This window comes from Talpa occidentalis, unplaced genomic scaffold, assembly GCF_014898055.3.
Source record: "Talpa occidentalis isolate TD23 unplaced genomic scaffold, MPIMG_talOcc4v2.1 talOcc4.10, whole genome shotgun sequence".
NCBI classification, from domain to species: Eukaryota; Metazoa; Chordata; class Mammalia; order Eulipotyphla; family Talpidae; genus Talpa; species Talpa occidentalis.
Genome location: NW_023600993.1, coordinates 27489801 through 27513153, shown reverse-complemented (window position 1 = coordinate 27513153; position 23353 = coordinate 27489801). Strand labels below are relative to the sequence as shown.

General features: G+C 55.5%; 1 protein-coding gene across 4 annotated transcripts; it reads right to left on the bottom strand.

Moving 5' to 3' along the window:
* Position 1: 1 nt before the first annotated feature.
* Positions 2-23343, bottom strand: VILL (villin like). 4 transcript variants are annotated; one of them, XM_037526438.2, is made up of 20 exons: positions 23068-23343; positions 13509-13575; positions 13272-13346; positions 12756-12961; positions 11329-11437; positions 9765-9875; positions 9269-9468; positions 8773-8851; positions 8573-8671; positions 8030-8165; positions 7764-7864; positions 5829-5966; positions 5560-5718; positions 4858-5037; positions 4181-4326; positions 3154-3298; positions 1544-1729; positions 1275-1346; positions 805-1071; positions 2-554 (listed from the first exon to the last, which is right to left on the bottom strand). In XM_037526438.2, the coding sequence occupies exons 2-20, from the start codon at positions 13572-13574 to the stop codon at positions 441-443; spliced, it is 2589 nt and encodes an 862-aa protein (XP_037382335.1). In that variant the 5' UTR covers position 13575; positions 23068-23343; the 3' UTR covers positions 2-440. The 4 variants fall into 4 exon arrangements, with proteins under 4 accessions (XP_037382335.1, XP_037382327.1, XP_037382357.1 ...); XM_037526430.1 differs by lacking the exon at positions 23068-23343 and adding an exon at positions 18005-18490; XM_037526460.1 differs by lacking the exons at positions 5560-5718; positions 23068-23343 and adding an exon at positions 18005-18490.
* Between the last annotated feature and the right edge of the window lie 10 nt (positions 23344-23353).

Sequence of the window (23353 nt, the reverse complement as noted above, 5' to 3'; positions counted from 1 at the left end):
TTCTTTACCTGCACATCAGAAACATCCCTGTAAAGTGTGTATGTGTGTGTGTGCGCATGTATACCCCAAGAGGAACCCCAACATCTCTCTATCTTCTCTGCACTCACACGTGAGCAGGGTTTTTCGGACTCTTGGGGAGAAGGGACCAGCAAGAAACAAACCCCTCCATGGAGGAGGGCACAGAGAGCTCAGTCCTTTTCTGGAATGTGGCACCACCACCAGCCCCAGGGGCGTGTTCCCCAAGGTGTACCCACAGCGTGGCCCAGGCTGGGCAGCACACACACCACACCCTGTGAGGGTGACAAGATTTTACTGACAAGTTGGAAGGGGAACCCAAGAGGGGTCCCAGCAGAGGGCCTCCCCCGGGACTTCGGTGTGAGTGGAGGTACCCTCAGGCGTGTTGGTCAGGTGGGTGGCACTGGCACAGGTGGGACCTGCATTCAGAAGAAGCCGAGCTGCTTTTTCTCCTGCTGCTGCCTCCATTTGGCCATGCTGTAGAATTCCTTCTTGGACTTCCCAAAGATATCTTGGAAGTCTGCATCTGAGAGATATGACTGGGGGGGAAATGGGGGTGCAGAAGGTGTGTAGATGCAGAGGAAGGATTTGAGCCCTGAAACCTGCCCCACCCACTAAGAGGTGTCGCCCCAGGGCTCTAGGTGCTCCTCACCCACCTATGTAGCCCACCCATCTGGAACACATCTCCCTGGGACACCTGCCCACTGCCATATTCAGTGGCTCATGCTCTGGGTTCCTTGGGCTGTTAATTCATGTGTTAGACGAGGGGCAGGGGTCTTGCATGCCTACCTCCTTGTGGGCCGGGTCCACACCCTCTGGCAGGTCCTTGGCAGCCTGGTACATGAGTTGTTCGCGGCGCAGGCCCCCGTTGATGGTGGCTCTGGGGCTGCTGGGGTAGCTGCTGCTGCTGTGGCTGCTGCTGGTGCTGCCACCTGTCTTGGAGCTCAGCTCCAGCTCGCTCTCTAAGCTGTCGTGGGAGCTCCTGAAGGTCTGCAGGCCCAAGGTGCCTGCCCTGCCATTTCTTGGCCAACTGGACAAGTGGAATTTGTTGACTTCCTGTCCAGAGAGAAGACTCAGGATGGGGAATGTGGGAGCTAGGCTCCCACAGGGAGACACACTGAACTCACTGGCCTCTCTGCTGCCAACTGCAACCCCTGCTACCTCCCAGGGCCTGGCCCTTCCGTAACCATTGTGCCCATTTGGAGCATACCATCTGAGCCCAGACCCCTGGAGGGGGCCTGGCAGGTTCTAATACTCACTGCTGTGATCCTAGAGATGGCAGATATGGCTCCCAGGCTGCCCTCCACCACCTCCTCATAGGATGGGTTGTTCTGGGGACAAGAATGGGAAGGGGGGTGGTGTGGCGGGATGAAGTGGCAGCAATGGGATCCAGGAGGAGACAAGAGGACAAGGCCATGTCTCCCCCAGCCACTGGAGGTCCAGGGCGATGCCTCCTTACTGTCAGCCCAAGGCAGGCCCCTCTCCCCTGGATTAAGGTGGGGTGAAGGGACCCTCAGGCTTCACTCACAGTCCACTTGTAGGGGTTCCAGGTGAGGAACCATCCAGTGAAGGTGGGAGGTTCATGGCCCTGCTTGACCAGCACGATGGGTGTAGCCAGGCTCCTCCCTGCTGGGTGAGTCTTCAGGTACTCCTGACCCCAGGCCACCGCCTCCTTCTTCCACTCACTGGCAGCTTCCCCAAGCCACAGGAAGATCTGGGCCACAGAGGGGCCTGGCCTTGAGTGGGTGGAGGGGCTGCCCAGGGCTCACCACTTTTTTCCCTCATATCTATTAGATGGTCTCAGAACCCCACCCCACCCCATATATACACATCCCCCCAAAAGACACATACACACATGCACAAACACACCAACTCACAAAAGTGCCTGTAGGCATTCGATCCCAAATATTTGTTATGCACCTATTGTGTGTCAGGCACTGTTCTACGCACTGGGCATTCAACAATGAAAAAAACAGCTAAAAGTCCTGCCCTTGTAGTATTTTCATTTTACTGCAGAGAGAGTAAAATATGCAGCATATTAGATGGAGAAAAGTAATGCAGGGAAAGAAGAAGGTGGTGGTGGCAGGTGGGGGTGGGGGGATACTGTCATTTTATTTTTTATTTTTATTTAAGATTTATTTATTTATTTATATAAGCACTGGGTACAGTCAGAAGCGCAGGAGGATGAGAGAATTCACCAGAGCCAGAGCAGGGAGCAGAACAGGCAGACCGATGAAGTACACTGCTGAGGGGAGCAGTGGGCATGGCAGGAGAGGTCTGCCGCGGCATGTGGGACCCTCGCTGGCCGCCGGGGATCGAACCGGCGCTGCAGAGGCTCCAGGCAGTTTCGCAACCCAGCGTTCAACCGCTGTGCCACCAGGGGAGGCCCAATATTGTCATTTTAAACTAGAGTTAGAGGAAGCCTTACTGAGGACATTTGCTAAGATCCGAGGGAGGTGAGGGAGTAAGACGCACGTGTGTCTAAGTGGAAAACAACCAACGCAAAGGCACATTGCACACCTGGCAGGAGACATGAGGCAAGGAGGCCTCTGAGAGTGAAGCACAGCAAGCGGCCGGGAGAGGGAGCAAATTGGGTCACAGAGCTGGGGCAGCCCAGTCACACGGGGCTGCAGTAAGGGAGGGCTTAGGTTTTGTTCCCAGTGAGATGGTTTGGCTCAGCCTTCATGTCCACATTCACACAGTCACAGACAGTGCAGCCGAGACACACAACCACAGCTAGACACAATCCCCACGACCACCTGCCAGACAGCAAATCAGACACACACAGTCACTCAGAATTGCATGTAAATAATCACAGGTAGCATGCAGTCACACAGGTAGCCTCAGGCGCTGTCACACCAGCCACAGGCACTCAGTCCCCTGGAATCACATACCATCTCCAGGACAGTTACACACAACTATGAAACTGGTCACAATCACACATGAGCCCCAGTCACACAGTCAGTCTCCACAGCCTCATCACCATCCTGCGGTGACACAGTCACTTAGTGTCACACCATCACACAGACCCACCACAGGCTTACATGCAGGCATACTACCAGAAACACACACATGCCCAGTCACACAGCTACAGACACACCCATGCACACCCCAGTGGGCCAGGGGCGGCTGCCTCACCTCCTGCCAGGTGTCCAGTAACATGACGTCATGCTTGTCCAGGTCCTCTTGACTAAAAAACACCACTTCCATGAGGACCAGGCAGCCCACCTTGCCGGAGCACTCGAACAGTCGTGGCTGGAAGTTGAAGACGTCCTCCTGGGGTCTGGCGGCATGGACACAAGGCCATGAGGGAGGCAGGAGTCCTGTGCTGCTCACCAGTGGGACTCCATGAGCTCTCAGCACAGGGAGCCCTATCCCAGGGGCTAGGGACCTCTCCTCTAAGCTCCACCCACCCCATCATTCGTTCTGGGAATGCCCTGCTCTCTCTGGGCCTCAGTGTCCCCATCTGTCAGGGGGAAAACAAAATCAGCGACCTGCCCAGTGCCAGTCAGCTATGGCACAAGCTAGCCCATTAGTTTTCCCAGGAGTGGGCAGATTCCAGAACTGGAGCCTTGTCCTCCCGGGGAGAGAGGAGTACTTGGTCTCACCCCTGGCTGGGAGCCAGCCTCAGACCCGGTTGGTGGGAGATGGGAAGCTAAGTTAAGAAGGAGGCAGTAGTACTTCAGGGTGCAGGAGACTTGGGGGGTATGCAGCCCATAAATCAGTCCTAGAATTCAGGCCTTCTAAGGTCTCCCTCTGCCCCGCAATCCTATATAAAATTCTTGTCCATCTATATACCCCCCCCCCACCGCCCCCACAGGTATCACGACCCACCGGGGCTGTGGTGGGGTTGGGAGATGGCACATTTTCCTTGTCCTTTGCCAGGTGGCGAGGTCCAGGATTGGGACATTGCAGGGAACACTCTTGCCAGCAGAGGGCGCCACTGCCCCGTGCTCCCTGGCGCCTGTTTTCCTGATCCAAGTAACCCAGAGCCAGGGAGTGGAAGGTGGGTTGTGCCCAGGGGAGCCCCTAGGGCGGGAGTCAGGGGTCCTCAGTTCCAGTCCGACCTATTCATCTTTCTGTGTGACCCTTAATTAGTCACCCACTATTTTCAGGCTTCAATTTCCTCCTCATTGTAAGAACACCCTCTTCCCAGTGCTGTTACCTCCTGTTGCTGGGGTAGGGAGCCCAGCCTCCCAGGGCCTCCCAGAAGTGGGGCGGCTCCTGACCCTCCAGCACCATCTCCTTGCTCTTCCTGGAGATGGTAGCGACCACTACCCGTGCCATCTCACGCTGGTCACCGCTGCAGCCCTGGCAGGTAATGGGCCGGGTCAGTCCCTGGGAAGGTCTTCAGTCCCACATCCCTACTAGGGCCTGAGCCACGGGAGACCCAAAATAATGGCAGGACCAAGGGATCCTGGACCAAGGGATCTCCTTTCCTCCCTGCCTGCACCCCCACCCCCAGGCTCTGTCTCCACAGTTCTGGGTTCAGAGCATGATGGGGATCCTCAGGATCTACGGTTTATGCTGAAGATGAGAGAAAACTAGTAAACTAGACTAGGCCTCCTTTTTACCCAGGAGAACAGGGAAGGGACCTCTCCCTTCTGGAGGCAGGAAGGAGGGAGGCAGCCTGAGCCTGGCCTGGCTCTGGTCAGGGGCCTCCCCCATGCATCTGTCACTCTCTAACTCTCTCAGCTTCCAGAGGGGACACTGTGGCCGTCCCCTCTGTCCCTCCCGGGTAATTGAAGCTGGATTTGACATGTGTCCCCCCTGTGAAAAGGACCCGTCCCCAGCTGGCACCACTGCCCTGGGCAGGAGTCAGGTGGTCAGTGCTGGGGGTACCTTCCCAAACCAGAGGTAGCAGATGCTAGACGTGTCCAGCAAGAAGATGTCCCTGGAGTGGAGGGCTGTGGCGCGGGCTGGCACCTCCATGGTCCTGCTGTTGTGGCTGTCGGTGCCCTGCACGTGGAAGAGCCTCGTGGCAGAGGCTGACGGCGTCGCCCCATAGTGCCCAGTGCTGTCCTGCAAGGGAGCAGGGCCTTAGGCTGAGGCAAGGACTCTTGGGGGCCACCTTCTTTCCCAGGGAAGGATAATCTGCCATGGGGTCCTGGGAACCTTCCTTGATGCCACCACTGTTTTCTGGACCCTCTGAGTGAGGAGTGTGAGGAACCTGTCAGTCTTGGATCGGGAACCAGTCCCTTTCTAAATGGGCCCCTCAGCCCATTTAGGACATGATTCCCTCAAGCTCGAAGGCAGAAAGAGGACCCCACTTTGTCCGTCTGACTCCAGGCAAGGTCCTGGCTCCCTTCTTCCCCTGAGCCCCTGCTCTGTGGCTGGTGCTGGGCACAGGCAGAAGAGACTCAGCAGGAGGGAGAAGAGACTCAGCAGGGGTCACCCTCGGGGCTCCTGGGACTCAGAGAAACTGGGGTTGGTCAGCCGGGCCCTGGCTTAGCTGAAGAGACAGTGCTCAACATGTTCTTGAGAGGGCCACGGACACAGGGAGGAGCAGCGAGGCTGTGGCCCCACGGGTGATGTGGGCCCTACCTGGAAGACCACCAGCTGGCCCTTGAGTATGGAGAGGAAGTGAGGGGGCTCACTGCCCATGGTGACGTGCACCAGCACCAGGGCTCCGTGGTACATGAGGTCCAGCTCCTCAGCGTTGTCGCTCAGGGCCTTGATCGCATGCACAGTGGCCTGGTGGCCCTGCAGGCAGGGGTGATGAGTGTAATGAGGGCTGGGTGCAGCTCTTTCCTTCCCTCAGGTCTTTAACTCTGGGCTTTAAAGGGTCTGCTACCCCCCTCAGGCCAGCGTACCTGCCACAGGTACAGGAGGTACTGGACACGGCCCATCTTCTGGTAGGTGTAGAGCACCAGGTAGCAGTTGCCTGAGCACAACTGTCCATGATGCTCCGGGTCCACGAGCTGCCTGCATGAGTCCTGGATGCACCATATCTGGGGAATGGGGGACCAATGTGTGCAGGGGCTCCTCCACCTAAACTACCCACCCAGTGCCCACCCAGGCAGCTCTCCTCAGCCTGAGGTTTGCCTCTTCTGTGCAGGCCTGGGGCGCCCCCAGCTTAGCGCCACGTCACACTCTGTGCTGGCATGTGCAAAGATCTACAGGTGACCCTTCCCCTGTGCACATCAGGCTGCACAACACACGTGCTGGCCTGCCCTCAGCCGTGCTGAGCCTGGGTGCAGCACCAGGATAGACGAGTCCCCACTCGTCTGCCCAGACCAGGACAGCAGAAGCTGGGCAGAAGCAAGGTCTCAGGGCTCTTGGAAAAATTTCCCTTTTTTCCAGTGTCACTTAAAAAAAACCCAAAGACTGTTCAAGGATTGAAAGGAAAACACTTCCTCACACTTGTCACTGTGATTTCTTGTTGCTATGGTAGCTGAGCATGGGCTCTGGACCCAGGCCGACCCTGGAAAATCCAGGTTGGCCCCATGTTCCAGAAGGACCTTTCTGAGCTCGTTTTCCCACCTGTAAAGCAGGGATAATAATACCCACCTCCATGTAGCAGGAAACCACTCCTGAGCTTCCTCTGCCCACACAGAGCCTGACTGCGTCTCTGGAGAAGGTCTCTAGACCAGAGCATCCAAGAGCCTGCCTTTTGCAGAAGAGCCTGACTTCGACCTCATAACCTCCAGGAGCAGCACCTACCTGACTGCCAAGCCTCCTGGCTGGAGCCTGGTCCTGCCTGCCAGTCCACTCACCTGGCCTGCTGGGAGGGATCCCCTCCCTGCCTTCCTGCTTGAGGCCTGGGCCCTAAAGCCTTCCTTGCCTCCCTCCCTCACCCTCCTCTCTGCTTTCCTGCCTGTCATCTCTATCGCCCCTGATTCCCCCCCACCACTCTCTCTGTCTTCTTTATCCCCTTGCTCTGCTTTCTGCTTTGGTCTCTTCCCACTTACTGCCTCCATCCACCTGTAAATGTGGGATTAGGGTAAAAGTAGGAGGAAACCTGGGAGAAAAGGTATTTTCTCACACCTCCACCTACCTTGAGGATTAGAACCCCACCCACTGGTTGCTGGACTAGAGCCCAGCAATCCATCCTGAGAGTCCCACGGCATCCGGACACAAGCCTTGGGGCAGGATGGGACCACGGTTTTTGCTTCTATTTTATAGATAAAAAGACTGAAGCCCAGAGGAATTAAGGGCCCTGCTCAGGTTTTAGCCAATAAGTCAAGATGCAACCTTGCCCTTTCTGGAGCCTGGAAATGGCCCCCTCCCCTGGCATGTCCCGTTTTGTCCCAGCCAGATAGGTGGCTGGCAGTTGTGACAGTGTTGGGTGTGTGGGGCTGTGGTTGGGTATGTATGACCGTGCGTCTGTTGGTGTCCTCTGTAGGGGGATGGTGGTGTGACTGTGATCATGTGTGATGCAGTTTGTGCAGTGACATCTTGCAGACGTGTACCTGGCATGACTGAGTGCAACTGCCAGGTATGAGTACGTGTGCCTGCACTATCACATGTATGATTGTGTCACACAGATGACAAACGGGCATAATTAAGTCGAGGTTTACTGTCCCGCGTGCCATGACTTTATGGACGGAGCCTGTATGGCTGCATGTGACTAGGTGTGATGTGCAGGAGCCGCAGTCAGGAGGACATCACTCACTGTGCGCAAAGATGCATCTGGCTGTACCTGGGTCACCTGAGCAGCCTTATCATTCCCCTGAAGACAAAGCCTACTCCTCTGAGCTGACGACTCTGCCCATCTCCCCTCTGCCAAGCCAGACAGTGCCTCTCACCTCCACCTTCCCGGAGCCATCATCCACCATCCTGAGCTGGGCCGCAAGCTCAGGCTGGCTGTGCAGCTTGCCCACGTCCAGCTTTACCAGATTCGGGGTACCTGAGGGTGGGGCAAAAGGTGTCATTGGCGCCTGACCCCGGAGGCACCACCCAGCCCATCACCCAGAAAAGTTCAGATTCGCTCCCACCCCGCCCTCCGGCCGTGCCCCTCTGCTGCCTGCGGTGGTTTCGGCGCCCCCCTTCCATCCCCCACCAAGCCCGTCACCCTTCCAGCTGGGGGTCCTGGTGCTGCATCGCTCTGTCCACGTCCGAAAGAGCTGCTTGAACGCGGCCGACTCGGCGCCGTCGCTTAGCACCTCCACGTTGGTGTGGGTCGGGTAGCCCTTGGCCTGGATGAAGCCCTGCGGCACGGACTTGCTCAGGCATGCGGGCCCCAGGGAGCACTACTCTCTGCACCCGCGGGACCCCCCGTCAGGCTGCTTGGCCAGCTGAGCCCTGAGCAGCGTTAATTAACAGGGCTCATGACCCACTTAGCGCTTAATGAGCCAGCTCTGGGCCCCAGAAGGCCCGGGAGGCACCCCCCTTGCTTCCCCCCCTTTCGGAAAGGGCGGGCCTTGGCAACATGTGAGACCCTAGGGGGAGCCTTGTCTTCCCCAACCCCCACCCCCAAATTGAGGGGGCACCAGTGCAGTAGACTCCTCAGATCTCAAGGCAACCCCACGTCTCCCTTCCACACGTGGCTTCTTGGATGCTAGCTGGGGCTCCCAGGGCAGCACCATGCCCGTCTCAAACAGGGCCCACAGCACACCAGAGCCCAGCTGAATGCAGCCTTTTTCTCCTGGAAGCTGGACAGGCACCCCTGCCACACGTAGATCTTGAAACCACCCTGGTCCAGGAAGTAGCAGTCCTGATAGCAAGAGCAGAGCTTGTCAGTGGGAGATCCAGCCCGGGCTGTGACAGTAGGGTGGCTGGGGACCGAGAGGGTGGCTGGGGCCAGGTCTGCCTCACCTCCTCCTGCAGCAGATCTTGGGTCAGTGGGCAGGTTGCCAACTCCTGGACCACCAGGTCCTTGCCCTTCTCGTAGACACTGGGGGGACAGGCATCCAGATGTGGGCAGTTCAGCCCCTACCTGACCCAGTGCCAATGTAGTCCCCCTTTGCTCCCCTCCCCTCTCTTCCCCTCTGCCCAATCCCACCATGCATACAGAAGGCATAGGGGTTGGGCCCTGAGTGGAGGTCTTGACTTCACTGCAGCCTTGCTGTGGAAACTTAGGCAGCTCCCTGGCCCTCTTAGGGCCTCACTCACCCAGTCTGTGCAAAGGGTTTCTCAGAAAAGCTGCCATGAAAGAGTATCATTTGGGGCCAAGGTTCCCTATGGCCTCCCTCAGAAACCCAGGATCGTCTCTGGAGGGCTTCCCAGAGACACTGTGCTGCTGCAGTAACGGTGGCACGTACACCCACTCTGAACTACTCCACCCCCCGACCCGCTCCCAAGGTCTGCTTACTGGTAGAGGCGGACATTGGCCCTCTGCAGCTGGTCAATGCTCTTGCTGGGTATGGCAGCCTGCAGGTTGGCCACTCTGTGGCCCAGCACAGCTTCCATGATCTGCATGAGGTCAGTGGCTTCGACCTCATCATCCACCACACCAATCTGTGCACGACCACCCCGCTCCCTGTCCCGCAGGCTGCAGGTCAGGGCCAGTCCCTGCAGGAAAAGACCTGGCAGTCAGCGCTTTCCCCGGGGCCCCCTCACTCCTTAGTGCATCTCAGAGACTTCCTGTCACTGGTCAGCTAGCAGAGGTTGGGAGCAGAGGCTGGAGGCCCCTCATCCTGGCATCTAGGTTACCACCAGTGCAGCATATGAACTCAGCTTGCATATAAGTACTTCTCAGGTTATAGGAAAGCCAAGCTCAACTCTTGGGGTAGCTGGAGGATAGGCACCTGCAGGATCACCCCTCTCCCAGAGCCCTGCACCCCTTAGTTCCCAGGGTTGTCACTGACCCGTGCCTTCTCAGTGATGCTGGTGTTGGGCCCATTCCATTGGATCATCACCTTGCCCAGGTCCAGCAGGAAGACGTCACTCTTATTAAAGCTGTTCCAGGAGAGCTGCACCTACCAGGGCCAGGAGGGACAGCGAGGGAGATGGAGCATCACTGCCTGCACCCAGGCAGGGGTCACCAAAGCCTGTGCCCCCAGGGGAGCAGAGCTGGGTGTGTCACTTCTGTGCAACTGGGTGTGTGTATTAGTCCAGTATTAGGTGCGCAGGCATGCATCTGTATAAGCACATATGACTTTGAGGGTCACTCTGTGGGTGCGGCTGTGTGCATCTCTAGGTACGAGCAACAGGAGGGGATGCTGTCTTTCAAGGGTGTACATGCTCAAGACGACACTTCTCACTTTATAACCATGACATGCGTGTCGGCAGCTATGTGCATGCACACAGACACGTGCACATAAAGTGGGGCATGCACACCTCTTTATGTGTGTACACAGGGTATAAATTGGGGGCACATCAATGTGAGCAAGGGTGTGAGCTCACAGGTGACAGCACATGTGCACTCTGTGTGTGCATATGTGCACTTGCGTGGGGGACAGTATGTATCTGTGGATAGTGAGAGTAAAAGTGGGGACTCTAAATAATTCTGCCAGAGTAACAGGATTATTGTATGGCGTCCCTGCCTGACCAGGGAGGCATGGCCCCGGCCCCTGGATCTGTGGGTGACCACGTGTGAGCCCATGTGGAATGGTCTGTGAATCACAGAGCTGCCAGCTGCCACGCAGAGTCACGTGCACGACTCAGATGTCCCCGTTCACACTGCAGACACTAGACACCCTTACATTTACCTTTACACCATTACATGGGACGGCAGCAAAGTATCTCAGGTTAACAAGATCAGCATTTTCTCTTAATTTCCCTCAAGATGGAAGTAAGAGGCACTCTGTTCTAATTGGCACTAACAAGGGCACTCAGTGGCCTGGGGTAGCCCTGGGAGTGACAGTGGCAGACAGTGTGCATGCCTGTGGGTGACAGCTGCAACATGTGGCACAGTGCAGGGCTGCATACCTCCACCTCAAATTACTCTATCTTCCCTGGTGCTACTTGGCTCACCTCCCCAAATTCATAATGTGCCCATGAGACAAGAGAAGTAGGGGGTCAGAGAAGCAGTGGCAGGAATGGGGCCCGAAGCTTGATTCTGCCTTCTCATTCAAGATTGGCCATCTGGGCATACCCCCAATTTACACCCTGTGTACACACATAAAGAGGTGTGCATGCCCCACTTTATGTGCACGTGTCTCTGCGCATGCACATAGCTGCTGACACGCATGTCATGGTTATAAAGTGAGAAGTGTCATCTTGAGCATGTACACCCTTGAAAGACAGCATCCCCTCCTGTTGCTCGTACCTAGAGATGCACAGAGCCGCACCCACAGAGTGACCCTCAAAGTCATATGTGCTTATACAGCTGCATGCTAAGGCTTTCGTGCCCCCCAATCCTTGCCATCCTCCTCTGTACTCAGTACAGACAGTGGGAGCTGAGTCCAGAGGTTAAGCAGCAGCCCTCACCTCAGTGGCGGATACGTGCTTCCTCCCCTTGATGCGCAGCAGTCGCTGAATGTTGTACATATTGGTCTCCACATGCTTCAGGGAAGAGTCCAGGCTTCCCTTCCTGTAGCTGAGGGAGTGGGGCCCACATAAGCCCAAGCCCCACCAAGTGTAGATGTGAACACAGATGTGAGCACATACATGAACATGTGTAGGGACATGTGTGTGCCTGCTTGACACACAAGTGCAAGTACAGATCATGGGTATGTACACAGGGCAGGGGTGTGTATTTGGTTCTCTGAGTGCACATTGCACGTGCATGTACACTTTTGTCCCTGAAGAGACAGTGCATATGTTATTCCATAGATGTGAATACATGTGTTCATACACGTGAATACGTGTGCATACGTGATGTGAATACGTGTATGCACACATGGGTGCATACCTATATTTCTGTAAATAAGTGGGGGCATTAAGTGTGTGTTTATCCATGTGAATATAGATGTTAGTGCATGGAATTCAGGCATCCGTATGTATGTGTTGTGGGGGAACATATATATTCATGCATGTGGAGGTATGCCCCATGTGGAGGTGGACATATCGGGTGGGGGGTTCTGCATGTGCTCATATATATACTATACACACGTATTAGGTTCAAATGTGTGAGACAGAAATGATCCAATACTGGCAATTTCCTGTGACTCCACCTAAATATATTGCAAAAATTAATTTTTTAAAGATTTGAAACAATTTACAGCAAAAGACATTTCTACCAAGCACAGTAGCAAAGAAGTAAACTCAGTATCCATTCCTGGATACATGCACAAGAGAAATAAAAAAAAACACGTTGGTACAAAAAGTTGTATATAAATGTTAGTAATAGGATTATCCATAGTGGCCAAAAAGTGGAAATAATCCAAACATCCATTAAGTGATGACCAGATATCGAAGAACGTGGTATATCCATACAGTAGAATATTATTTGGCAAGAACAAAGAAAGTGTTGATACATGCTATAACAGCAGATGAACCTTGAAAATATTATGCTCAGTGAAAAACCCAAAGGCTCATGGTTGTATAATTTCATTTATAGGAAATATCTATAGGCAAATCTATAAACACAGATGGGGGAAGGAAGTGTTGGGGGCAGGGAAGCAGGAAGAGGGAGGGCTACTAAAGGGTGTGGGACTTTTTTTGGGGTGATGAAATGTTCTAAAATTACTGTGATGGTTGCACAAATATGTGGACAGACTGAAAATCACTGAATTGCATACTTGAAATTGACGGGTTGTTTGGTAAGTGTTATGGTTCTCAATAAAGGTGTCACCCCCACCCACCAAAAAACTCCCCACACTCTAGGGATAAGGGAATTACTCATCCCAGGCTGCCCAGTTACTCGACCTACCTCCCTGCCCCTTCCCCTCTGCCGCACCCCCTACCCAGCTCACATGATTCCCTGGCGGAAGTAGCTGCGAAAACAGTCGGATTCATGGCCCTGGGCTTCCCGGTGCTGCACGGTGGCCTCGCCCAGCGCCCCCTGCAAGTGTTGCACAAAGGCACCCGCCGCGATCTCTGCTTCTTCGCCCGCCTCCTTCCCGACCCAATAATGCAGGTCACCGGGAGTCCTTTGCTGGGCTTTCAGGCTCTGGAGAACCTAGGGCCCAGGCAGTTGTGTATGGGGGGTGTGGGAGGCCTCTAGGACGCAGGGGCGGGGTGAGGGGCTAGGACGTGGTGAGACAGAGGTCAAGAATGTAACAAGGGCCCTGGGGGGAATGGGCAGGTGCTTCCAAGGACAGGGCGTGGAGAATGGGGAGAGGTGGAAGAGGCCTCAAAGGCAGCAGCCCCTTGCACGATGCGATTCTCTGGCCCGCAGGCTGCCCTCTCCCAGGGCAGAACTTAGTCTGTGTCACCAGACTGGAGGCTGGGCTGTGCCACCCCCTCAGGCAGACTCCCCAAGTACTCACGTGGAGGACAATGTAGCAGTGTTCCATGAAGAAGTTTCCATAAGCCCTCTCTGGCACTGGCACCATCTCCAGGTTCTGGGAGAAGAGAGCACCTAGTGACAGCTCAGGAGACACTCCCCACCCAACCCATGACCACCTGGGTGGGGAGGGGAGGGAGCACTGAGTTGGGGGGTGGGGAGGGATAGTCTCAGTGAACAGCAATCTCTGCACCTGCTCTGCTGTGTGTCACGCCCCTACCTCAATGATCCATATGTGAAGGGCCCTGTGGCTGTTGATGGGTGGGAGGTCCTTTTTGATGTCCATCCTGCTCCAGGAGGGGTAGGGGAGGAGACAACAAAAGCCAGAGTTTTCAGGCTGGAGAACTGTACTCTGGGCTTCAAGTAAGCACTCTCCCCACCGCTAGCTGTCATGGCACATGTCCTTCATTGTAAGGACTTTGCAGACACAGATTCCAGGGAGCCAGGACAGGTGCTGCAGGAGTCAGCGTGGAGAGGGTCTGCAAACAGGGACCTAGTGTGTTGGTGATAGTGTGCTGGAAACATGGCTGAGCTCTGACGGGGCACGCTTTGAACACAGGGTCAACCTCTGCCAACTGACAGGGAGTTCAAAACAGGTTCAGCAGACAGACAAGACTCTGCATTGGGGCTCACTGTAGTCAGGAGGGGACAGATTCTGCAGGTGAGGACAGATTCTGCAAACAGGGGCAGGTTCTTGAAATGGAACTGAATCCTGCAGACAAAGATGGTCTCTGCACACAAGGACATAGCTGCAAACAGGCACAGGTCTTTTAGACAGTTAGGAACAGGCTACACAAAGACACATGGCACCTGCAGAGAGTGACAGGCTGTGTGGGCAGGAGATGGCTCTGCCTGCAGCACAGGCTCTATAACAGGTATAGGCTCTGCAAAGACATCTTTCTGAGACTGAAGACAGGGATGCAACAGGCACAGGTTCTCTTGACAAAAATGAATACTGTAGACTGGGTCCATCTATGTGTACAAGGACAGCATGTGCAAAATGACACAGCCACTACCTAGGGAAGTCCAGACTGGCTGGGCACATAATCAGAGATTGTGAACTTTCCACATGAAGACTCTAGAAAGTCACAGGTCTGCAGTAACGGAGGAGCTCTGCAGACTGGGAATGGCTAGGCCAATGTGGATGCAGACAAGTCCTGTAGATGGGGACTCTGCCTAAGGGACACGCTATGCAGATAGGGACAGGAACATAGGTAGGTGAGGTTCTGCCAACAGGCACAGCATCTTCAGTGAAAGAAATGCTTCCTAGACAGAGGCAGGCTCTTGACACAGGCAAAAGTACACTCAGGCTCTGCATGCAGGAACAGGCTTTGCAAACATACCTAAAACCTGCACACAGGGAGGTGTGAACAGGCTAGGCAAACAATCATGAGCTCTGCAAACAGATCCAAGCTTTGAAAAAAGACACAGGCTCTGCAGACAAAGGCTCTACAAACATGGAGTTTCTTCAGAGACAGACAGGATTTACTGACATGAGCTGGCAGGGAAATCAGCTTTGTGTTCAAGCACAGATGCCCCAAACATCGCCAAGATCTTGAAACAGGGCTGGGTTCTGTAGAGAACCTGGGCTCTGCAAACAGGAACAAACTTTCTAGAAAAGAGTGTGAATTCTGGAGATGGACAAAAACTGTGTAAATAGGGACAGGTTCTGCAGACAGACACAGGCTAACAGGTACATGTGAAATCAGGAGTAGAGTGTGCTGACAGGTATAGGTCTGCAAACAAGATGTGCTCTCTACAAGACATAGACTCCGTGCTCCCTGACAGTGATAAACTCTTCATAGGAATAGATTCTGCGAGCAGATGGTTTCTATCCAAGGAAATTTAGATAGGCTGTGCAAATAGGCCAAGGCCCTGAAAAATGTCATAGATTCTACAAATAGGGCTCAGGTCCTGCAGACAGAACCAGGCTCTGAAATAGGAAAAGACTCTACAAACAGGGCCATGGTCTGGAGACAGACACTTAGGCGGAAGAAACAGGCTGTGCTGACCGGGACAGGCACTGCAAATAGACAAAGCTTGGCAAACAGGGAGAGTGACTTTAGGCAGAAACAAGTGTCCCAGGCGAGGGCACCAGCTTGGGAGGCACCAGACAGGGTCTGGCTCTGCATGGAGGCAGCTTCTGCAATAAAAGCAAACAGAGAAATAGAGACAGACTGTTTCAAGAAACTCGGGTCCTGAAAAAAGACAGACTGAAAATAGACATGGGCTCAGGACAGAAACAGTCTCTGCAGACAAGACAAAGCTTCTGCAAACCCAAGCTAGATGCACACAGAACCGTCTGAGGACCAGGACAAACTGCGGGAAGCCACGGTCTCAGAGAACATGAGCAGGTTGGGCCAGTCAGTTATACCCTCAAATTCTTGCAAAAGGGGTTTGCAGACTCTGCAAACAGTGAGTTAGTTCACTTGAGCTTGTGCTCTGTGATTCTGAGCGAGCCGAGGAGGGAAGGAAGGGTGGAGCAAGAGGTGTGTAAGGAAAATGGGAGCCCCCAGGTTTGTTAGCTCTCAGCATTTTATTCTCGAATACCCCAGGCTTCCCTGTGCTACTCGTTCAGAAACTTCCATGTGAAGTTTCCATTCCTCCACCAATGGAAGTTCTTTCTACGGCTAACCTAAATCCTGCCAGCTGCAGCTTTTTCTTCCTGCTGAGGCTTTGCTCCGTAGATTCAAATAAATGTCTCCCTCCTAGTGGCTGTGGTAGGGTGTTAACTCTATTCCCCTCCCCACTCTGCTCTGGCTGTGTCTTATCAGTGGGAGAAACTCCCTTGGCCCCGCTGACCCTGCAGAAACAGGGTGGGGGAGACCATGGGAACGGGGGTGGGGGGGTGAGAACAGAGCACAGAATCAGAGGCAGAGTGACAGGTGCCCGCATGGCTGGCATTCCTCGCTCTCTCTCCAGGGTCCCTGAGGCCTGGGCTCAGGCCCTGGTGAGCTCAGAGCACACAGTAGGAAACATCGGCCCTCCTGAAGGTCAAGGTGGCCATGGAAGTGTGTGGGGAGGAGCACGGGAGGGGCACCCAGAGCTGAGTCAGGACAGCTGGGGAGACAGGGGGAGCAGTGCCGCCAGGGGTTAGAGCTACTTTACTCCAAACATGGAGCTGGGGGGGGGGATCCCCACATGCTATTGGCCTGGGGTCCACCATAGAGCAGGGGATTCCTGAGGCCAGGACTTGGTCCTCTTGGCACTGCGGGCTCCCAGCTGCCTGACGTCTAGCAGGTTCCCTGTGACTGGGTGTTGACCAGACCGAGCGAAAGCAGGTGGAGGATGGCAGCGTCATGCCCTCGAACTACACTCAAACTGCTGGCGCGGTTGACAGCCTGTTGGTGTGACGGCGACAAGTGAGCCTGTCACGGCCATGTCATCATGCAGCAGAACACATGAGGCGACACTGAGTGACAGGTCCAAGGACAGGCAGGGGTGGTGGGGCAGAAGCGGGGCCCAGGCGGGAGAGTGTACAGGCACCAAAAGGAGCTGCGAGCTGCAGGTCAGGTGACAGTGTGAAACTGACAGCACCGCCAAGACCCGCTGGCCTCGGGGCACCCCGGTCCCACGTGGGACAGGAGTCAAACTGGGACCAGAAGGTTACTGCTGGGCTGGTCTTCCTGGGAGGTGACAGGATGGCATCAACCTTGGGGCTGGGAGGGTTCTCTGAGAGCCAGTTCCATGCCCACTGTCTTCCAGCTGGGCTCTAGGAGGAGGGGGAAGGAATACTCCTTTTGCCCCCAGCACCCTCTTCCTTCCCCAGGTGGCTCCTTTTTCCTCCAGGGGCTGCCTCCCTCCCCAGCCCTCCCCTCTAACCCTCCAAGCCCTCCCAGCCACAAATCTCCCCTCTTCCCTCTGGGGAACATCTTTCAATCACCTCCCCTGAGTGGGGCCCCCACCCCATGTCCTGTTGCTCCTACTGGAAGCCCCTTCTCTTCCCTGGGCTCCCCACTTTCTCTCCCTGTCACCCAGTCCCTCCTCTGGCACCGCCTTCCCTTCCTGTAACCTCTGCTTTCCCGGTGGTGTCCCCACTGAGCACCCTCTCCCCCACCTTCCACCCTCCTTCCTGTCACCTCTCCGCTGACTTCTTTGCCTCCTCTGCTGTGCTCTCTTCCTCCTCCAAACACCCCCTTCTCTTCCCAGTGCCTCCTCTTCTCCCTAAGTACCCCTTCTACACCCCCTTTCTCTCCCAATGCCCCTTCTCCTCTGCCCTCTCCTTTTCTACCTGGGGTTCTCCTCTCTACCCACCAGGCTCTCCCTTCCTCCTGCTGATACCCTTTTCTCTCCCATCACATCCTTTCCTTTGGGGGTGCTCCCTCCGTTGGTGCCTCTCCCCAACATGTACAGCTTCCTTCTGCAGAGGGGTGGACCCAAGTTTACTTTGTCCAACTTCCAGGAGTGGGAGGGAGGAAGGGAGGGCAGCCCTTGCACCCCCTAAGCATTTGGCTCTGTGGGTGATGGAGGCCCCCCCTGTGCAAAATCTGCCTCTTTCTTTTCCATAAGTCACTCCCGAGATGGCCTCCCTTCCCCCAGCCACATTCTTACTTGTTGGGCTGCTCAATGATTCCCCAATTCTACCAGTCCCTTGGCAACCTTGACCCTGTGGCCTGATGCCTTACACCCCTGATTAAGGACAGCCCCTCCCCACCGGCTTCCTGGAGACCCCTCCCTGCTCAGTGGCATCCTGAGCCCCCTCCCTGCCAGGCTTACCTGCTGGAAACTGCTGGCGCCTTCGCCCAGCCTGTGGGCAGTGCTGGACCTGGCACAGGGCCAGGCTCTGCCCACCACTCCCCTTACTGTAACACAATCCCTCCTTCCACCCTCCTGGACACACCCCACCACTTGGTGGGCTGGGCTTTCAAACTTGGCCAATCTGTTAGTCAGTCAACAAATAATGACCCAGCTCTCCGAGAGCCAACCCCCTCCCCAGGGTCATGGCTGGTCGGCCAGGCCTCAATTCTTCCGTACTGGTGGGCAGAGACCAGATGATGGAGTCCTGAGCTAGGCCAAAATGTGGGGCATAGAATACACTGTGCCTCCCCTTCTGAGAGTCTGGATGGGCTCCTGATCTCTGCCCCGCTGGAGGTGGGTTCCCGCTGGACTCAGGTCAGGTGACACCAGCCAACTTCAGGAGGATGTAGGACCAAGGCTGCTGGTAGTGGCCGGGCTGGTCTGGCTCTGCAAGACTCAGGTCAGTTCAGGAGGCGGGGGAAGGTGGCCAGGGCTGCCTCCACGGCTCTGCTTCCTCCTCACCCCACGTGGGCTCCCTGCCCAGCACGGCCCTCCCCTGGGAGCCTGATACCCATCGTGGGAGAGGCCAGTGCAGTCCCTGCAGGGAGGACGCCTCTCCCACACCTCGGCTCGCCTGCTCCTTTCCTTCCTGATTGTGAGATGGGGGAGGTGCTGGAAAAAGAGGCAAGTTCCCCCACGACCTTAGTCAGTGGTGTCAAGGCCCAGGCCCTCCAGACGCACCACTAATGTTTGCTCACTGGCCCCTGGAGAGGATCCGGTGAGGACGTCCAGCATCCAGTCCTCACTCTCCAGGGCTTCCTGTCACCGGGTGGGGGGAGATCAGGACTTAAAGCCAGTGTGTGGCTGTTTAGCAGGTGGAATTAGTGGGTCCCCATGTGGGGCCTCGTGGCACGGGGCACTTGGCTCATTCCCGTGTCTGACCTTGCATGTGGGAGAGAGCCTGTCTAATCCCGTTTCTGCATGTGACATGTTAGGGGTTCCACCTGTGCATACCTGTTTTCCTGTCTCCTTTTGTCCCAATACCCAGCAAAATTCCCCACTTCCTCATTGCTGAGTCTCCCCTCCATCCACTCTATTGGTCTGGGCTCCCGAATTCCCTGGAGATGAGGAAGAGGCCTTCTTCTCCTTCTGGCCAGCCAGGGCCCCCCGACTCCCCCTCCCCCTGAAACAGCCCAAGTGTCTCCCCACCCCACTGACCACTCCCTTGTCTCCTTCGGGGCCTCTAAATGTCAGTGGGCTCAGGGCGCAAAGCTCAGGTCTCACCTCCTGTCTTTTCTATTTTCTTTCCAAGTTTTAGTCCCAGGCGGTAAATAAAAATTCTAGCCTCTCTTCTGACCACAACTCTCGCACCTCCAGAACTCACCCCCAGTCGCAGTTTCCATCACCCAGCTGTCTGGTCACTTCCCTTCTGGCACCCCTGACACCCACCACAGGCCCTACTCAGCTCCACCTCCTCCTCTGAGCCTCAGGAAATGGCCTGCTTGCTCAGGCCCCAAACCTGGGGGCCCTTCTGGGTTCCTCTCCTTCCGTCCTACCCACGGGGCACCCCTGGCCAGTCTGTGGCTCCTGGCCTGCTCTGGGGGCCAGTCTCTCTCATGTGCTAGCAGCATGAGCCTTTGTCCATTCCCTGCAGCAGCCTCGGGGTCTCTTCTAACAGCAAATCAGATCATGCCACTCTCCTGATTCAAAACTTCCATTTTTCCCTAAGATAAAGTCCCACCTTGCCAGTCCCTCTCTGGTTGCATCTCCTCTCACTCTCCCCAGTGTTCACTATGTCGTAGAGACAAGATTCTTCTTGTCCCATAGAGGCCAAGTTCATTCTAGTCCTGAACCTTTGCACTTGTGGTTTCCTCTGCCTGGAAGCTTCTCCCTGACAGCCTCCCTCACCCAGCTTCCCGCAGCTGCTCCTCTGCTTCAAATCTAAAGCAAAATGGCTTCTCCCAGAGGGGCCTTCCCTGACCTCAGCGGCAGCAGTCGCGCCCCCCCCTTCTTTATCTTGTTGGTGCTTTCAGCTGGTAACTGTATTGATTTGGACCCATGTTCAGAGTCTGTGTCTCCGAGGAGGACAGTGCCTTGCTCACCTCTGTGCCTTGCTCACCTCTGTGTGTCTGTCTAGAATGGCGCTGTTGTTGACATGTTCCTGTGGTCTGGCCTGCCCCATGAGGGCGTGATTGAACCCTCCCTGGGCACTGTCCAGAAGCCAGGTCTGGGGCCGAGTCCTCTCCAGAGTCAGGGTCCAAACCCAGCTCTAGCACTGTCTGGCTGAGTGACTCTGGAGAGGTTTCTTAGGCTTTTTCTGAGCAGACACTTCCTCCTCTGAGAAAATAGGGGTCACACCCCTCTACCCCTGCTGGGAGCAAGTCACCCTGCCTGGCACAATCCAGCCTCACCAGCCCGTGCCCCCCTCCTCACACAGGGACTGGCTAACTCATCTGTTAAACAGCCACACACTGGCTTTAGGCCCGGGACTCCTCCCCACCCTGTGGCAGGAAGCGCTGGAGGGTGAGGACTGTGCAGAGAGGATCTGGAGGCCAATGGGTAAATACTAGCGGTGCTTCTGAAGCTTACCATGGGGTGGGGGGGACAGCACAGAAGGATCTTTCCAAGGCCTCCCCACAGAATTCTCTGGGTCTCTGGGGTCCAGAGACCTCGGAAGGGCAAGACTGCCCTATTCCAGGACAGCCCCACTGTCACCTGTGATCTGGGCCTCGGGGGATGACAGCGGGCCCTGGGCCTGGCCTGGAGCATGGACAAGCTCCATGGGATGCCAACCATGGTGCAGAAAGGGGAAACAGAGGTCCAGGGTAGAGCTTAAAGGCAGCTAGGGCGCTTTGTAGGAGGGAGGTGTCCGGTCTATCCTTCCTGCAGAGCAAGAAGGGGATCGTGCCACCCCCCTCCTCCTGCTCAGCCACCCTCTCACAGAATTGGGGATCCTTCTTCAAGGGGCCTGCCTGGAGTCAGAAGGGCACTCAGCTTGACTCACGTTCGCCAGCACAGTCCTGGCCATGACCCTCTCATCCCACTGATCTCTTCCCGCCCCAGGGTCCCCACATCCCCCACAGCCTGCCCCCTGGACTGGGGCAGGTTTCCAGGGTTCTCCCACTACTTTGTTCTTCTGGCTTATCTCTGAAGGCCAAGCAGCGCCAGGTCAATATTGACAAAGGGGGGGGTGTGGCCCCCGTGTGGGTGGGGCAGACCTGGGAAGCCAGCCCGGTCCTCTAGGCCCCACCCCCAGGTTGCCTAGGGGTTCCCACTTGGTCGCCCCATGACTCATCAGAGTCCATCCCAGGCAGGGGCAGCACCTTGTCTCTCCTGGAGACAGGCCCTTTAGGGGGTGCACCCCTCCAGAGAGCAGACAGGTGTGGGGGTGGGATGGGGTGGGACTGACTGGGGTTCTGATCCCAATGCCTGGAAAGGTCCTGGGCCCATGCCCTTGAGCAGTGCAGCCTTGGGCCCTTGTGGGAACCCTATATCTGGGACCCTACACTCCAAGATGAAGTGGGGGTATCCAGTCTACTCCCCTTGTCAGTGGGAAAACAGGGAGCTGTCAGCCTGCTGGCACTCTTATCAGTGCCTCCTCACCTCTGCCTCGGGAAAGGCTCCCAGTGCCCATGTGGGGTTTCCTCTGCACTTTTCTGGGTTTCCTGAATTTTCAGCAATGAACTTGTATGACTGATCTTTCAGGGAGAGCAATCCATGTCATTTCCCCTACATCCCCACTCAGAGCTCCTTTGCAATACCTGGGTGTCAGGACTGGAAGGGTTTTGGGAGACTTGCTTTTCCTCGACAACCAGTCAGAGAGGGGTTCGCAGTCCTGGCTTTACCTCTGAGTCTTTTGGAGCACTTAAAAATACGATGCCCACCCTCAGAGATTTGGGTTTAAATGGTCTGGGATGAACTTGAGGGATTTGAATTTTCAAGAGGCCTCTGGTGATTCCAACAGGCAGCCAGAGCCGAGGCCCACTGAGCTGTAATGAGATAACTGAACTGAGGAGATGGAGCTGTAATGGAGGTTTGGGGTGAAAACCTCTGGAGCCCACATATCCTGTTCTGGAAGATCAGGCTGGTGACCCCCAGCCTTGGGCAGCCTGCTTATTCATGAGCAGCCCTGACATGAAGCACAAGCATCCCAGGTTCCTCCAAGGACTCTGCCACAAGCCCCCCAGTGCCCCTGTATCCACAGCTCAACACACGCCTCCCTGGCTTCCTGCCCATTCTTTGGCTCTGAAATACAGGTGAGAACATCAAGTCTAATCTCAGTGTGCCAAAGTCCCAAATAAGTGACCTCTGGATGACCCGTGTTTCCTTCCCATCTATTCAGGGGATCTGTGGACAGTCACTGGGGTGTCTCAGCTTCAGGGCAGCCATAGTGCTCAACCACGTTTGCTGGACACAAAGGTGGCCTGGGGGCAATACCAGAAATGAAAAGGGGGAAAAGAAGGCTGGAGAGCAGAGCAAGTAAGAGACAGAAGGACATAGCCTAGGGGTTCCTCAACCAGGGGAGGAAAGTGGGGTGACTTCTCTGGCAGGCTGGATGCTCTACTGCACAGTCATGCACAGATTAGCTGTGGGAGTTTTGATTTGAGTTTGCTTCTGGGTTTCCTGAGCTGACACATGCACTGCCTTGTCCTGTGTTGTCTGGGGCGAAAATATACGCCTGAGACCTGTGTCCCTGTGTTAGAACTGAGGCTCACTGGCCAGTTTTCTCATCTATAAATGAGGATAAACCAATCCGTTTTACACTGATGTTTTCTGGTATCTGAATTAGGTACTAGGAAGAAGCAGTGCTGAGACCAGGCCCAAGGCACAACCAGCAGCCACTAGAAGAAGGACTTGCTACCTCTGTCACCTTCGGAAGAGGAGCTGGGCTGAGGGCAGTGTGTGTACAATGTCCCTTTGTGAGAAAACTGTCTTGTATACCCTTCCTTTTATTCTGGTTGCTTGTTCTGCTTCATCTGGTCCCCACGGCATCTTAGCCAGTGTATGTACTCAAGGGCTGTGGGTTTAGGCACCGCACATACCACACAATGCCTGTGGCTGGGGTTCGCGTCTCTCAAGCTGCACTTTCAAGTCTGTTGGTAGGGCTGGAATCCTTGCAGGAGGAAGGTGAGTCTGGGGAGACCTTTTAGATGGCAGAATGGTTTTCCAGTACCCATTTGGGTCAGGTTCGTGGCTCCTGGGATCCTGCAGCCTTACTCCAATCCACCCCTGCTCTCCGGAAGCAGGGGCACCAGGAGACCCAAGGTGCTGGTGGGAGGCTGTGCAGGGGGAGAGAAGGGGATAAAGTGAGGAGAGACACTGCAGCTA

Coding starts and splice junctions, on each gene's coding strand:
- VILL (XM_037526438.2), bottom strand. CDS start 13,574: ATGGACATCAAAAAGGACCTCCCACCCATCAACAGCCACAGGGCCCTT. Junction 8,672..8,772: donor AAGATCTGCTGCAGGAGGAG/GTGAGGCAGACC, acceptor TCTTGCTATCAG/GACTGCTACTTCCTGGACCA. Junction 555..804: donor TGGACCCGGCCCACAAGGAG/GTAGGCATGCAA, acceptor TTTCCCCCCCAG/TCATATCTCTCAGATGCAGA.